The sequence below is a fragment of the Lupinus angustifolius genome, chromosome LG09, assembly GCF_001865875.1.
Source record: "Lupinus angustifolius cultivar Tanjil chromosome LG09, LupAngTanjil_v1.0, whole genome shotgun sequence".
NCBI lineage: Eukaryota > Viridiplantae > Streptophyta > Magnoliopsida > Fabales > Fabaceae > Lupinus > Lupinus angustifolius.
In genome coordinates, this window is record NC_032017.1 from 17,015,818 (window position 1) to 17,034,163 (window position 18,346).

General features: G+C 32.0%; 2 protein-coding genes across 3 annotated transcripts; both read right to left on the bottom strand.

The window, feature by feature from the left end:
* On the bottom strand, positions 4,753–7,719 carry LOC109357117 (protein IQ-DOMAIN 1-like). The gene is made up of 6 exons (XM_019600853.1): positions 7,591–7,719; positions 7,152–7,433; positions 6,750–6,995; positions 6,500–6,637; positions 5,404–6,300; positions 4,753–4,937 (listed from the first exon to the last, which is right to left on the bottom strand). The coding sequence occupies exons 1-5, from the start codon at positions 7,717–7,719 to the stop codon at positions 5,497–5,499; spliced, it is 1,599 nt and encodes a 532-aa protein (XP_019456398.1). The 3' UTR covers positions 4,753–4,937; positions 5,404–5,496.
* Positions 15,640–18,346, bottom strand: LOC109355726 (RNA-binding protein 24-B-like). Of its 2 annotated transcripts, XM_019598920.1 has the most exons (7): positions 17,968–18,346; positions 17,685–17,899; positions 17,414–17,546; positions 16,967–17,084; positions 16,819–16,855; positions 16,468–16,723; positions 15,640–16,355 (listed from the first exon to the last, which is right to left on the bottom strand). In XM_019598920.1, the coding sequence occupies exons 2-7, from the start codon at positions 17,889–17,891 to the stop codon at positions 16,249–16,251; spliced, it is 858 nt and encodes a 285-aa protein (XP_019454465.1). In that variant the 5' UTR covers positions 17,892–17,899; positions 17,968–18,346; the 3' UTR covers positions 15,640–16,248. The 2 variants fall into 2 exon arrangements, with proteins under 2 accessions (XP_019454465.1, XP_019454464.1); XM_019598919.1 differs by lacking the exon at positions 17,968–18,346 and having other exon boundaries at positions 17,685–17,947.

Here is an 18,346-nt window from a genome sequence, read left to right on the forward strand (position 1 = left end):
TAACCGATAGAATTGTGAATTTAAATTCAGTTTTCAATATGAGAACATTGTTTATTGTTAATTTGTAAGTATATTTGTAACAACTCATAGAACAACCAGGCAAGTTTTATTCTGCCGATTCATTGAGATCTAACTCACTTTAACTTTTAAGTTAAAAGTTTTTATTTATTTGTCTTTTTATAAAATTAAAATAACATTAATCACTATTTTTATAATTTCCTCTTACTTTTTTATTTTAGTAATTAAGATAGATAATAAGTGATATTACTATTAAGATAAAGGGCAATTTTGGTCATATCCATTAGTTTAATATAAACAGACATATTAATTATATCCTTAATCTATGTATTACAATTTTAAAAAAATACTTAAAAAAGAAGGGAGATAAAATAATTTTAAAATTATTAAATAAATTTATGTCATTTAAGGAGTTATGGGCCAAGTGTCGAACAATAAATACAACTATTTTCCCACTCTTTGTAAATGCTCTATGACATATACACCACATATGAAGTTCACATACCAATGATTTATGAATAACAAATCATGAATGAGGTTTCCTCCTCTAATTTAAATACTATTAATTTATATAAATATATGTTAATTCTCATATATTAACAATGTAGAAAAATTATTGCATTGACCGTGTGCACCCATTAAACTCATTTAAATAATTAAAAAGTGAATAATGTTAATTAAAAATGTTAAATTATTTTTAGGTTCTTATAATTTCATCTATTGTTTTAAGAGGTCCATATTTGCGCAAAAAATATGACTAGTGAGGATTTTACTAAAAGCTTATTTTTTGAATGAGAACACATTTTACAAAGTTTGAGAGGCAATGGACTTTTTACTAAAAAAATTGTAGGGACATATTTAAAATTTGGGTAAAAAGTAAAAACTAAACCTTAGGAGCTAGGGGTAAGTATAGGTTAGGTAAAATTTGTCCCATCATAAATATTGGTTTGATTATTTTTTTTAACACGATCTCAGTTCTAGATCTGATTAAATATAATACATGTTCATTTTAGATAAAATATTCTCATTATTACTTAATATTATGGAATGATATATACATATAATTTGCTGATCATATATATATATATGATGAAAAATAGAAATTCAATGATATTTTTGGTTAAAGAGATGTCATTAATCTATATACAAATGAATAGACATACATACAAACGTAACAAATAAGAGATCATGGGATGTGTCAAGTCATTCATATCCCTTATCCAACCCTAAATACTGACTGAGTCTAACTTTTGAATTCGATCTAAGTCAAAATCTTTGATCATTATTACTTAATATTATGGAATAATATATACATATAATTTGCTAATCATATATATGATGAAAAATAGAAATTCAATGATATTTTTGGTTAAAGAGATGTTATTAATCTATTTACAAATGAATAAACATACATACAAACGTAACAAATAAGAGATCATGGGATGTGTCAAGTCATTCATATCCCTTATCCAACCCTAAATAATGACTGAGTCTAACTTTTGAACTCAATCTAAGTCATAATCTTTGATCATATTCAGACCCATCATGATCAAGACAAACCAGGTGAACATGTAAAGTCGAGTTCTGCTCACCCCTAATAGGAATTTACTTTAAATAAATAAAAAACTAAATATTATTTTTAATCAGAGTATTACATTTAATACATTAAATTGAACAACATAGTTGGGATAATAGTAGGGATGACAATGAAACCGAACCGGTGAATACCCGTTCAAATCTAACCTGAATTTAACAGGAAAAACTCGTAGTGATTGAGTTCAAGTTTTAACTAAATTTAACTTTCGAGTTTAAGGTTGATACATGTGTTACCCTTCCATGAACTCAAATAATATATTTAAAATTACACAATATATATATATATATATATTTATTGTGAGCATGTTGAATGAAATAATCCAATATTTTATCTGTGTGAATTTCCATTTCACAATAAAACAATAATTATATAATGCAATTACCAACATACATGCCAACAAAATGTTTTGGCAATTGTTAGAACATAAACGCAACATATTACTACTGCCAAAAGAAACACTTTATCTTCCATAAAATGATATCACAACTGCAGCTGTAATTACATATATGTATAAAATGGGTTTGGGTTTTCAATCGGATTCGGGTTACCCAAAACCTGAAAGAATTAGAGATAATAGTATTATTTTTAATCCCACTAATTTTGGGGTCTGGTATGGGTAAGTACATACCCGATCTCAATTTATCCCGTTGCTATTCTTACAATTTAGGAAAAAGTCTTTATTTTTTGGACAAATCAATTGCATTAGTAGAAAAAATGATAAACATTTATTTCGATTCTTAATGTTTTTGCATGTATCAATTAACTCATTGGGAAATACGTTAAGGCGAGTTTTAACTCTCCTATATTTCTCTTTTGTTTTAATTTTGATTTCTCTTTTCAAGCAAGTCATATTTTATTAGTTATGGCTACCATATTTTTAATATAGATTGTGCCAAAAAGAAAGATCAAACAATGATCTCAATTTCTCTGGGTGCTTTGACCCATCTTATAGAAGTCGGTGAGCATCAACTCAATGACAGATATTGGGACACATTGTTTAAAAATATAAGGTGAAATATTATATTATTTTACGAAGATTCAATGTAGTTATTCTCATATTAACTATAACTCATCAATTTATTTCTTCAGTTAAGGGGTCAAGAAGTTCATGGATTAGTCCTCTACATCCTCATCATCTTCGCCTCTCTCATTAGTGTGTATAATCTTATTGATTTTTCTCTAATTCCTTTAGATTCAGTTATTTACTTCATTTTTTATTTTACCTTCTTTTTTGGGTGTATTCATCCCTATTTCCTCTTGCCTATTATTACAAGTGGGACAAGAATCTTCTGTCCTAAGAAAATCCTATCCCCATGTACCAAGTCAATGAAATCTCATAGAATAGCGTACGAATATTAATTTATGTTATTATAAATTTTACTTTTAACCAAATAAAATTTTCTGATTGGATGGGAACATCAAATGGGATACCCAATGGGACAGGTGACCCCATCCATTACGAGTGATGTGTTTGATAAAATGTTTGAGAAAAATATTATCTCATGGATATTAATGATTTTTGGATATTGTAACCTAGTGAAATTTGAAATTTAAAGGTGCTCTAGAAAATAGACATTTAAAAACAACCGCTATAAAATGTTGACATTCAAGTGAGCGTCGTAGAAAGTGAACATTCAACAACGCTGGCTTAAGTGAGCGCTATAAAATGTTTCCTTTCTATAATGCTTAGAAAACGTCATTGAATCTAACCTACATTCTATTGCGCTCAAATAGACAATGCCAAAAAATATCATTTAATGACAATTTTAAGTGTTGTTATTTTGGTATAATGACATGTTTTAGTCATGAAAGTTGAATTTACCAGGATTGCTTTTTATGGAAAGCGTAAGTGATTTTAAACTAAAACAATCAAATATTAACCTAAAATACAAAAATATATTTCAACATTATCTACCATACTACTTACTACATCCGGTTGATAACTTGGATCCCACGGTAAGAAGTATTATTAGTCTTAGTTAGCACACTTTTAATTTCTCCATTCAATCATCAAGTATTGTGATGCAAATATAAATTTTGAATTCACATGATGAAAAATTCTCTAGTACGTATCTATCTATTCTTCATGTTATGATGGTGCCCCATTATGCTTCCAAGCCTTGATAATTGGTACAAAAATCATTGCCCATGAGTACTACCCAGAAGTCTAGATTCCAGAACTGCATTGTCATTACTCTTCAAATAACTCAGAAGAAGTACTGTAAGTTTTTATTAGCACTTAACAGCTAGTGTTCAGTACAATGGGACCCCAAATATCACAAAATTCCAAGATACCTCTGATTATGAATTTCAGTGAAGAATAAAAAAGCTTTCCAGCACGAGTTCTGTGAAACAATGCAAATAGTTCTAAACCTTTTAACAGTTTCAGAACAGTACAAAAAGTTCATGGCCTTATAAAGAATAACAAAGAGTTATAAATGAAAATATTCTATGGTTAGATATAAGATTTAAGTTTGTGATCTCTTTTCATTAAATGTAAGTATATCTATTTTTATCGTTTTTGGCTGCAAGCCAAGTAGCAGGTAAAAAAGTTTTGTGGCAGCTAGCAAATAATAGTTGGAAACAAATGAGGAAATTATTCTTTGGTTGATTTTGGTAACATGCACGAAAACTCTATCATGTACAAACCTAATTATCTCCATAGGAACTGCATTAATTGTACATGCTAAAAGCCTAAAACTGTCAAGTATAGGATTAAACAATAAATACTGATGTACTGAAGAATAATGCTTCATACAAATATAGTACATAAGGACACAAAATAACATCAACTCATATATGTGTACAAAAATATTTTTTTCATAATCCATTTTGTACATAAAAACTTGATATTTTGTTTTGTATTTTTTTTGGGGGGTAAAAGAATAAGGAAATAACAAGCTTTGTATATGAATGAACCAAACTATAGTACTGTGGTTGTGCAAGAAATAAAATGAGACCAATAGTTGTCAATGGTGACAAAGTACTCAGATATAACGTGGGTGTATAAGGGGGTGGTAACCATTATTGAGGGACAGGGTATAGATACTGTTTCACTTATGTGTGATTGACTTGTAGCACTGCACAAGTTGTGACTTTGGCAAACTCAATCTCAGAAACTTATAATCCAAACATAATTCAAAATCTAAGGTGTCCAATTTTTATCCAACAGATAAGATTAAACCACCAAAGTTATCAAGGTACAAAAGAAAATAGACAGAACAATGAGAACATGAACTCATGGTAAGAGGTACATGATTGACTAGTAGCAGCTACATCACAACATATTTGAATTGTTAGTGTATCTATAATCATATGATTACCTCATGCTAGCACTATAATGACCATATATACATCTACAAAAACAATCAAGTCTGGGGAGGCTAATAAGGCAGCTCGGCGCACGAGGCTCCTCACCTAGTAGAGTTTGAGGATGGTAGATGTATGCAGTCTTCTTTTTCTTAGAAGCGAGAAGGTTATTTCCAATAATGTATTTAGTTTTATTTAATGAAAAAAAATGGAAACAGAAAGGAAGGGGATGGTTACATTGCTAACTAAGCAGTTCTTTCAACATGAATACAACATCCCAAGTGAGGTAGGCCACCACATAGGGCCCACTTTTATCTTCAATCCTAAGAAAAGTAGTTAAAAACAAATGATACAACACATCAATGGTTCTTAGTTTACCAGCAAGAAAGTACTCTTGCTCCTATGCTCCTACATCAGATTCAGGTCATCATGGATAAAAATTTCCTCTCTTTATGGGTGAAAGGGTTAACTAACACCAAAATTACTCTAACATCACAAAAGCCTAATTAAAAATAACAAGTGACTTGTCATAGTTCATTAGTTCTCACATTTTCATTAAAGAATTCAACAAATCATCTGAACCACCTTCTAAGATCGCCGGTTGAAAAAGGAGAAATCTCTCCACTAATACTCTCAGTGCAGCAAGAAGAGTAGTTGGATTGCTTTTCAATACCAAAATGTGATGCACCTACACTCTTGAAGCTTGGACTCCTTAAATTCTGCCGACAATTTCCATAATCAGCTCCTACATTATAAGGATCTGGAGCCGGGAAAGAGAGCCTTTTCTTAACTGATCCAGCTCCTCTGTCTCTCTCTGGTGTTGACGGCCTTTGCCTTGGCGCGCTCTGAGATCGAATTCTAGCCTTTGCAGACTCAGTTGCAGCCATGTAATTAGGCAATGCAGCAGCAGCACCATTACTTGTTCCAGCCTGGGAAATTTGACACAAATTCCCTGTGTAATGATAAGTAGACCTGAGGCTTGGTGTTTGGGAGGTTCTGTCTTCTCTAATGCAGCGAGGGCTTGCGGACCGAATTTGGATGGGTCTTGATTTTGCTGGAGATGGGGAGGCAGGGGATTGCTGCATTGATCCATTTTGGTGGGTTCTGTGCATCGGGGAAGCAATGGAATGTCTTTGTTGTTGGTGGTTTGGGTTATATTGGTAATTTGGATGTGATCTTCTGTAATTGGCTCCTCCTAGATATGAGTAAGGCTGAGCAGTGTCTATTTCCACGGTCTTAATGGGGTCTCTTTGATCAGTTGAGGCTCGTCCCCTGCCCTCCCATGGCTTTGTAGACATCCACGGGTCGAGCCATTTCGGCCTCTCTTCCATATCATCTTCATTCCCAATTGTTGGTGTCCACCCATTCCTCCCAATCTATGATATAGTATAACACAGTGTACAAGTAACAACCAATCACAACAAGGTAAGTAAAAGCCTTGTTCTAAATTGTGGTTTGCAACGACAATTGCGACTTAGCATTGCAGTTTTGATGGTTTGTGGTCAAGTCAATTGCACATGACAGCAACTGCAATTTAGAACTTTGTTCAAAAATCAAGAGTGAAGAGGATGAAACCTGTTGTGAAAAAGCTCGAGACAAGGACTTTTCTCGCTTCATAGCTGCTTCCTTCCTCTGCTGCAACATAGCCTTAACTTCTTCAACTGTGTGCAGCCTTTCATCCCAATCATTTGCAATGCTGCTTCCCTCTCTTGACTGTCAAAGCAGCCACACAAACAAATCATCCAAACACAAGCAAAAAATTAACAACTATTCCCTCACTTTGTAAGCAAATAGTACTTTTTATCCAGTCAATCCTATCACTTACTACTGATTTCCTATCTGACATGTCCTGAAGATACCGCGATTCCAAAACGCTGGTGGTGTCACTGAAGGTAGATTTTCTACTCCCATCAAGTGAAGGCCTTATGCGTTGACCGAGAACCCTTGCTTGTACTCTAACCAAAGCTTGCATGCATTTAAGGGTCATCTTTGCCTGCTTCCTAACATTGTGACCCCTTACAAAAGCCTGCAATTTCACCAATCCCTTAAGCGCACGAAGCGCTCTTCTTGCCTAGTCCAACCACAATCAACATAAATCAACAAAACTGTGAAAGAACTGATTCAAATTATCTTCAATTTCTTTACATTTCACATAATGATGTCACCAAAATAAAGGGGTTAGAACTTACAAATTTACAATAGATCGATATCTAGTAGGTGTACTTACCAAATATCCTCTAAAAGCAGTTTGAATCACAATAGCAGCAAAATGCTCCCTAACATGATTATTATTATTAGTAGTACTAGGCTTGGTCAACCTTGCACCCGCTACAGCGGCTTGTGCGGTGGCCACAGCCATTGCAAGTGCATGCTTCTGATCTTGGTCTGTCCTCAAGGCCACACTTGCATTTGTTGTTGCAGCAGCCACATGATGCTTCAACTTTATTGGAGTTTGTTTTGTGCTCACTGTTTCATGATTCTTTCTGAAAATCCATCTTCTTTTCTCTCTCTTATGAATAAAAAAAAGTTAACTTTCATTATCATCACCATTATTATTATCTAAATTGATCTAGAGAGTAGCAAAAATAAATATACAAATAATGGACCATAGAAAACATAAGAAAAGGAAAATTGGTGACTAAGTTTGAGTATTTAGTAATAAAAACCTTCTCTTCATCTTCTTCTTGATCACAATCTTCTTTTCTTCTGCTACTCCTTTTGTCACTGTCTTTGGTGGGAGATCTGAATACCCTTTTGACAGCAGTTAACCAAGAACTACTTCCCTTCTTTCCCATCAAAATGAACAGTAAAACTCAATTGCATTTACAGCTAAATTTCCAAAAGCCTGAAAATTGTACAAGAGTTAAAGACAGAAAGTTCCAACCAAGTTGGCTAGTAATGCTACCCAACCCAAGTCCTTTGACAGTGTCTAACTAAGAGGAAATAAAAAGAAAAGAGAGAAGGAAAAACAACAAGGGGAGCCAAAGCATATAATAGTGTATCACTGATTCACTCTTAATCATTTTTATCAGTACATGTTCATCAATGCTACAGTGAACTTGTCCTCATCATGGCTCTGCAGTGAGTCCCCTCAATACTGTAAAATAAATGAACGAATCTCTTCAATGCTGAAAAATCTAAATCACCCTCACATAAAAACCTTAGACAAAATTTAATTAACTGGTTTTATTTAACTTGTGTTCATTCAAACTTGCTATCAGCACGTTATTAAATAAAGAGTGATGAATGAAATAATTTTGACCAACATGAGATAAAATAGGGAGGCCCAAAACTCTTACTTAATGGAGTCTGTGAAAAATATTCGTAGAGTTTTATCCTATAAACGAAGAGCTCGAAACCTCGAATATCATTACGTCAAGCTCATATGACATAAAATAAATAAGAGAAATCATGTTCAAGATTATGTTAAACATACATGGTTTAAAGTTCGTAACATAAGTTGGTTTATTAAATGGGCAAAGATTATGGATTTTAGTGGAAATGTCAGAAGATATTGTTAACTAAAGCATTAATGTTAAAGAATAATAATTGAAAGCAGAATGTGTCATGTGTGAGTCAGTGATACCAAGGAGGTTTAAGGAGATAAAAGCAAGTTGAGGGTATACAAAAGGGAACCCGATCCTCTGTACTTAGAATTCATATCTATGTCTCTCCATCAATCTGTCTTTTGTTGATAAATAAAAATAACATTTTATATTAAAAAATAATATACTAAATCTACATATCTAAATATTAGTGGCACGAGACCAGGTTGAAGACATTAAATTAAAACAGGTGATTCCAATCTTTTTTTTTTTTTGCATTCAATAATAGAATCAGCAAAAGCTATTTTTTCTTTTTTAGGGGATAAAGTAACTTTTGGAGGAGGTTGCTAACTTAATTTTTGTTAAACACAAGTTGGAGTTATGCAAGCTGAGCAAGTGTCGCATGGTGTCACGTGCTTTGAGCAGGTCGAGACATATGTTATGTACTTCAAACAATACCTTATATCTCAAACAAATTTTGTCCTCATATCCTAAATTAATCATATTTTACTAAATCATATAAAAATATTATTTTAATTTTATAAAATTTATTTTCAATTATATATCAAATTTCTATTAGATTGAGATGCAATAAAATATAAAAATGGGACAACTGATCATCATTCTATATAATTATAATTATATGATGTACTTGCATGGGTTTCTCTTTTAGAATTACGCATCACCCATGTGGCTTTACTTGATAAACATTATTTTGCACTTTTTCAGCAGAATCAAATGCACATGAATCTATGCTGCTACTTTTAACAGGAGTTATATGTATTCTGATTTGAAATCAACTGCTAAATTCTATTTCGAAAACATGCATAAATTTATAATCCAATTATTTTATATTCTTTCCTAAGTTGGGGGACTCCTAATAACAGAAAATAAGAAATTTTTTATTAATAGAAGTTTGGATTATTTCAGTCTTATTAGTTTCTATATTTTTCTAGCATAGAAAATTAGTTATAGTTAGTTGAAATTTGGAATATATAAATAACACTTAAGCTTTTAAAGATGTATGTTGTTATAATTAATACTAAATACATTTTTCAATACAATTTAGTTCATTCTTCTTTATTATTCTTGATAATACACATTTCTCTCAAACATATATTTTTTCATTTCCCTCTGTATTCTACAACTGCACTTAGTGTGCATATTGTTTCTCTTTTGGTGGTTGCTTGATGCATTGGTTGTGACTGAAGGAAGGAAAGGAGAATAAAACATTGCTGAAGAAAGAAGGAGAGAAATCTGTGATAGTGGAGATTCAAGATGACTAATGGCAATGAGTTTGCAATGACACTACCAATTCTTGAATCCAAGAATTATGATAGTTGGAGAATCCAAGAAAAATGATTTTAAAGCTTTGTTCTTAATCCATTAATGTGTTGATGGAACCAAATTTGAGAGAATTGTTGGTGCCAAAACAAGAAAGGAAGCTTGGGATAGCTTCGAGAAAAGCTATGAAGGGGCTGCAAAAATGAAGAAAGTGAAACTTGAAACAATGACGAGAAAGTATGAACTCCTTCAAATGGAGGAGAATGAGACAATAGCATATTACTTCACCAAGATTCTCACACTCACCAACCAAATGAAATCGTGTAGAGAAGAGGTGAAAGGGCAACCTGTTATTGAGAATATATTTAGGACTCTAACTCCTAAGTATGACCACATTATTGTTGCAATAGAGGAGTCCAAGAATCTTGAAGATTACAAGATTAAAGAGTTGCAAAGCTCTCTTGAAGCTCATCAATAAAGGCTTAAAGAAAGAGGCTTAGAGAATAATGATGATCATGCACTCCAAGCATAATCATCCAAAAATATCTTCTATGCAATGGAACAAAAGCAAGAAGAAGGTGAGATGGAACAAGAATGAGCAAGATTCTACTTCTCAGGATCAAACTATCTTCAACAAGATCATAGAAAAGGCTCAATCAAAGACATAATATGAAGGATAAAGTTTTATAAAATGAAGGTGCAATACTAAAATTGTAGGGATTATGGGTATTATGCACCAGAATGTAAGTCAAAGAAGATGTTAGTAGCAAGGAAGAAGAAGCTAGATTGGCTAAGGATGAAGATTCTGATGATGATCACTACCTGCTAATGGCAACCACAAGAAGCAGCCAAAAAGACGTTGAGTTTTGGTATATTGATACTGGTTGTCAAATCATATGATAGGAAGGAATGATTGGTTCACAACACCTGATGAATCAACAAAGAGCAAGATTAAGTTTACTGAGTATGGTATAGTCTATGCAGAATTAATTGGCAATGTGATGATCCAAAGAAGCGATAGGAAGAAAGCCTATATCTCAAATATCCTATATGTACCTAAGATGAAGAGCAATTTGCTCAGTCTTGGACAACTGCTGGAAAAGATATATACCATAGAGATGAAGGATGGTATGTTGAAGGTGTTTGACAAAAATAAGCACAACATCTTGAAGGCTCTACTTTCAGCCAACAGAACCTTTAAGATTGGCATACAGATCAGTGACCAAAAGTGCTTTCAACCAACAATTATGAAGGACACTTGGCTATGGCATAAGAAGTATGGACATCTAAACTCTAACAGTTTAGATTTGCTAGAAAAGGAAGGAATAGTGATTGGGTTGCCACACACAAAATCTCCAGAAAAATTATGTGAAGAGTACCTATCAAGCAAACAAGCAAGAAATTCTTTTGTCTAACATGTTCCTACAAAAATAGTGAAGGCATTAGAGGTGGTATATTTAGATGTGTGTGGACCCTTTGAAGAAGACTGTAATGGAGGAAATAAGTACTTTGCGACTTTTATTGATGATCATACTAGAAAAGTATGGATCTATGTAACAAAGAAGAAGGGTGAAGTGCTAGAAACCTTCAAGAGATTCAAAGCTTAATCATAAAGGCAAAGTGAAGTCAAGCTAAAACTGTTGAGATCAGATGAAGAGGGTAAGCATGTATCAGTTGAGTTTCTTGAATTCTGCATCAAAGAAGGGAACACTCATGAAGTCATTGCTCCCTACACACTCAACATAATAGAATAACATAATGGGCAAATAGAACCATACTTAATATGGGTAGGTGTATGCTGAAAACAAAGAACTTGTCTAAGGTGCTTTGGGGAGAAGTTGGTTCTACTGCAGTGTATATACTAAATAGGTGTCCTACTAAGAGGTTGAATGAGAAGACTCTTGAAGAAGCTTGTACATGACACAAACCAAATGTGAGTCACTTAAAAATCTTTGGTTCCATTTGTTACAAACATGTGCCTCAAGCAAGGAGGAGAAAACTAGATGATAGGGGTGAAAAATTTATCTTCTTGGACTATCATTCAACTGGTGCTTAGAGAGTATTTGATCCTGGAATGAATAAGTTGACGATGAGCAGAGATTTGAAATTTGATGAGGATCAATGCTAGAATTGGAACCTTAAAAGTTCTAAAAAGGTCAGAAGACCTTACTGCAATTTGAAGAAGCTGATGAAAGTGGCACTAGTGAGACTATAACATATAATCTAGTTGTAGTGCCTAGTACAATGGTGAATCCTCCAACAACTCAGAGACTCAGACAACCACCTCTAATACTAAGTGACTATGAAGTGTTCTCTAACTCAAAATAAATGCAGATGGTGATTTTGTGCACATGACATTACTGGCTGAGATGAAACCAGTAAATGTATGACATGATTTGCAACAACCACATTGAATTGAGGCTATGAATGAAGAATTGAAATCCATAGAAAAGAACAACATTTGGAGCCTAACTCAACTTTCAAGAGGAAAGAAAGCCATAACTGTGAAATGGATATACAAGACCAGGTTGAAACCAGATGGTGAGGTCTCTAAGTATAAAGTTGTTTGGATGGAGGCTTTATTGTCAGAATTGAAGATAAAGCAAAACGATGAGATTTTGTTGATGGTGGATAACAAATCAGCAATCAATTTGACATTAAATCCCATATCTCATGGAAGAAGTAAACACATAAAGACTATATTTCACTACATTAGAGATCAAGTGGGCAAAGGGAAAGTAAAGCTAGAATTTTGCAATTCTGAAAATCAAGTGGTTGGTGTTTTCACAAAACCTTTGAAGAAACAAAAGTTTGAGAGGCTGAGAATGAAGATAGGTGTAAGAAATGAGTAATGAATGTTGAATTAAGGAGGAGTGTTAAAGAAATAATGTAATTTCAGCATTAATAATAGAAAATCAGGAAACTTCCACTAGTAGAAGTTTGGGTTATTTCAATCTTGTTAGTTTGTATATTTTCCTAGCATAGAAAGTTAGTTAGAGTTAGTTAAAATTTGGAAGCTATAAATAACACTTAGGTATTTGAAAGATGTATGTTATTGTATTAATATTCAATACATTTTCAATACAACTTAGTTGATTATTTTTGATAATACACATTTCTCTCAAACATATCTTCTTTTATTGACTGCTTAGTGCATTGTGTATGCATAGGAGAGCAATCTTGGTTTAACATGGACAAAATATCCAAATTCTTATTATTCAAATTTTAGAACCTTTTTTTATAAATAAACATATCAATCATTGTGATATGATACTCCACAATAAAAACTTTAAATCATATATAAAATACTATGACAATAGTATTATATCATAACGATAAAATTCCAGAAGAGAAACATTTAACACAATTTCTACAATTTTTTTATAAGGTTTTATATTTTTTAGACATTGAACTATTTTCTGTGAAAAAAGTTAATTAATATAAATGATATTTTAAAGTTTAATTTTATGATCTCTTAATTACAATCAAGTTACATTATGACATACAAATTCATGTGTGTATATAACGAATAAATACTTTTAACTTTAATATTTATCTTAGTTTGAAAATTAATATAAAATATTTATATGATTATCAGGTTATAAAAGTGCATATCTTGTTTATTTACTTAATTATTTTTAATAACTTATCTGGCCAAGACCTAGTTTGAAAACAAAGAATTGGGGCTAGAACAAAGAAACACTTGGTTAGGCTCATATATGTTATAATGGACCCAGGACTAGTTACGCTTTATAATAAAAACTGAAACTTCAGCAGCATTGGGCCCAAAAAACCGGAGAACTGCTTCTCAGAGCTGGGTTTTAAGTTTTAACACCCAAAACCTATATATAATATGTATATACTGACAGCGTAAGTATTTTTACGCTGCTAGTAATTATTCATCATTTATATCTTATTTAATATTGATTCTCAAGCAAAATAATATAAATTAATAGTAAATGATATGTTGATAGTGTACGATGCTTAGATTTTAAACTTTCTCAACACCCAAAACACTGCATACATAAAAAACACAGAAAAAAAGTTACATGTCCATATATTAAGTATACAAATGAATATAAAGGAAAAATTAAGTTATTTATAAAACAATACGGTTGAACCGATGAAAAGGTGGCGTTGTTACTTATAAACTAGCAAGTTACCCGTGCATTCGCACGGGGCAGTATTTTTTGTCGTATGATTAATAACATATATATTTCTCGTGCATTCGACTAGATAAAAACACATATTTCCTAAACTATTGTTGGTTTCATGCATAGTCGAAACAGATGTTTCAAAAATATTAAACTGAAATTGATAAATAAACAATTATAATAACAAAAAGTTTTGATATTAATTACCTCTAATTAAACAATGATATATACTGTTAATGTACACCATTTATGACTCCAAAAAAACCAAAAAATTAACAAAATAAATACATGTTTGCAACATGTGTAAAGGGGGCATGGTAGCAAAAAATACGGTCATACATGCGACTGCAGAACCATCCAAAATATATATATAAAACATAAATAATCATTCATTTTTCAAAGTGCTCATTAGTCGAACAAACTCGACTAGGATTGCTATAAAATTAAAAACAAAAACAAATAAATTATAGCTCCATTAAAAAACAATTATCATGGTTGGTAATGAAAGTGAAACCAACAACACAATACAATTAACATAAATGATGAACAAAAATGAAATAGATTCAAATATATTATAGAATGAAAAAATATGAAGAGATGCAAATCACATCATGAAGCAAAAATGATTTGGTAAATGAAAAGTTAACATCAACCAGTGTTATTTTGGTCATAAAAATAAACAAATGTTTTAATAGGTAAAAGTCATATATAATAGGTAATTGTGCACATTTTAAAATGATAATGAGTTATTATTGATGATATCAATTTATGTAAAAGTCATATATAATAGTGTTATTATTATTCATTAATTCATTAATTAAGCAAATGATAGGAAATGTAAAATAGTTATAGATTAACTTTGATCATGTATGGTAGGGTGTATGGTAGGAAGTAGAACCTTTTAGGAGGGAATTTTTTTAATGAGAGCTTGACACGTGGCATGAAGAAACCTTATTTTCTTATATAGTTATAGATTATAATAGAGTGAGTGTGGTGTGGTATGGGAAAAAGTGAGCAAGGTAAAAAAGAAAAAAAGAATGAAAGAAGATGATTTAATGCAAGGGTGATTATGGGGTGTAAGAACCCAAGCTTGAATATATTGCTGAAAAGTTAAAGCGCTCTATCCCCAACAGTCCAACACCATAAGAAATTAAAAAGGGTTAAGAACTGTTTTTTTCTTCTTCTACTTCCATTTTAGTTCTTCTGAAAAAATAAGATCATAAATAATTACACAAGATACTTGTTGGTTTCTAAAAAGTTGTTCTATTAAACAATGAGTCATTCAGTTGATCTAATTTACAACCAAAGTCTCATAATATTATTTTATTTTTCATGAATGAGAGGAGCTAAACAACCCAGGGAAAAAAACTAATTTGCTGTTTTTATTTATTTAATGAGTTATTAACAAGTAGGATAAAATGCTTATGATGAAAAACAAAAAATGAAACTCCATAGAATCCTATGGTAGCATTCAGCATAAAGTGCAAGTCTGGCAACACATCACCATATTGAATCAACAACCTTTACCAACCAAACCAAAATAAGAAAAACTTAATCATTCTCATTCTCATATTAATAGGAACAAAAATATGATATCTCAAAATATGTTCCACATTAATAAGAATGGAACAAAAACATAAAAAATAATAAATATTTTCATTGATGGATAGGATTGAGACAAAAAAATATATTAATAGTCCTTAAAAAAGTATTCAAAAGGTACCAACAACCATTGACACCACATAACAGAATTTCATTGGATTCCAAATACCTTTGATGCTGTACACAGAGCAAAAGAGAGTTAATTGATGGAAGAGAATCATATCCTATAATCTACAAGGAAAAAGAATTCAAAGTGACAGCGAAAGATGAATGGTAAAAACCATGATTACATATGAAAAAGAAAGAAACATAGAGATGTTATCTTTTCTTAGAAGAAAGTAATATATATATATATATATCTATGACATGAAAAATAAATACAATAAAATAAATGCTAAACTATTGAGCTACCCAAGCTCAATTTAATCAAGGGTTCAAAGATATAAAATCAATCTTTTGAGCCCATTAACTGAAAATATAAACAAAGGACAATGTCATAGGATGCTCCTCGCACCCAAGACATTGTAAATCTTTGGTTGAATTCGTTTAAAAGTAAAAGGTAGAATCCAAAGCTCAAATAGTCAGATTCTACCTTATGCTGAATACATGAATGAATATGATCTTCCCCTACTTCTACAAGCTACTTAAAAAAAATAATCCTATTTTCCTAAACCAAACATGCATGAATGTCTCATAGAAATGTTTTTGATGTGGTTAGCCTTGCAAGATATCATTTTCTTTATCCTTGTGATGTAGAATTTTGTTCAGTGGCCTTTTCAGAAGCTTTTGATGTTGTCACACTTAGAGATATTGGGGTTGTGGTTGCGGTTATTGTTGCTGCTGAAACTGTTACATTTTAGCATTCAATAACATTTATAAGAAACATTGCTAATACTCAAGAGTGAAGAGAAGATATGAACAAAAATAACATAACTTTGTGCATTAAATTTATCATCACCTGCACTAGTAGTAGTACTAGATGGTAATGCAATTGAAGGAAGTGACAAAATCCCTGTAGAGCCATAATTCTGCTGAGGCAGAATTGGCAATTGTGCCATTTGAGGGTATTGAATTCCAAAACCATGATCTTGGCTAGTATGTGCATATTGACCATAGTAAGGGTACATATTATGGACCAACCCAACTGCACCAGAAGCAGCCCCTGATGGATAGTAAGGTGAAAAATGTTGGCCTCCATAGACACCATAATAGCCCTGCAATAATGTACACACAAAGGTATTTAGTAAAATAATGCAAGAAAACGAAATCATGTAGTTACTTCTGTGCACATTATTAGATAAATATCTACCGTGGGATACAAGGTGTCTTGTGAATATCCAGAATATCTGTCAGTACATAGAATGAAGATTTGAGACAAATACATAAAAATGTTAGTAGAAAATGACATTGACAACATAGTAAAAAATGGACATGTCGATATAATGTTTTAATCTTACCCATAAGTTGAATATGGAAATGTGTTTTGCCCAATGGGTTGGTAGAAAAATGTAGATGAAGAACCATGATAAGCAGGTTGTGCCACCAGTCCAGGTGGTGGCCTGAACCTTCCAAAACCTACAATGTGAGTTTGCAATTCATTCACTCTTTATTTTATACCTAATAGAACTAAATTTTGTTTCAGATTTAGCAAATAATCAACCATTAAAGGTTGTAGCCTTTTTCCCCCCTGAAGATGGAGATATGTGTTAAGAAAGAAATGGATAAGAAACTCAAACTTGTTTCCAAAATTTGCAATACAAATTCAGAACAAATAAATTTGGTGCAGTTAAAGAACATACATCATTTTTTTTTCAACAAAAAATGGATATATTTTATTATAATCACAATTTTTTAAGAAAAAGAAAAACTTGGTAGTTAAATAAAAGAAATGGAATGAATTAGACCATGCGGTGGAGGTGGTGGTCTATTCTTATTTGCACCAAGAGATGCCAAATTGCAGTTTGCTCTCCTCCCATCAATAACTGGAGATGGGTTCTGACATGCTCTCATGGCTGCTTCTGGATCCTTAAATGTGACCTTAGAAAACATCATATCATAGACCCATTGTTCAAAATCATGCAAAAAGTACAACCATAAATGGAATAAACAAGCAAATATGAACTACAAAACTGTGAGAAACATTAAAAATAGAAAAAGGCAAATGAATGGACTTACAAAGCCATAACCCTTGGATCTCCCAGTATTCTTATCTGTGATTACAACAGCTTCTAAGATCTCTCCAAATTGATCAAAGTACCTCCTCATTGTTTCCCTCTGAGTTTCCCAAGCTAACCCTCCAACAAAGAGTTTGGTAAATGTTGTGTCATTATATTGGTTTGAATTGTTACCACCCACCATCTGAAATTGCCTTTGTTGAGACATTTACAAAACCTCAACACAAGAAATTTCCAACACAAACAAGCAGCCACAAAATCTTAAATATAATAGGGATGCAAAATAGGATGAAGCAAACACAAATTTAAAAACAAAACCAAGAATCCAAAGATAATAAATAATATAAAGGCTGCACAAGAAGTTGTTTTTCTTCTAAAAACCCATCATCAATGAAAACACTCGTGCACTCATGATTCTGGTTGTGCTAGTCCTTCTTACTTTAATGAATGATTCTTCTTCTAATGTTATAATTGCTACTTCCCCACCACAATATTCACAACAACAACAAACTCCTCAGACTCTTCAACAACGTCTGTACCCTCTCTAACAGAAATAAATCATTGCTATTGTCAAAGGAATGAAACTAAAAAGAAAATACCCTCTTGAAGAAAATACTTATATACAAAAAACCTTACTAGTTGAGAAGAACTATAATATATCAT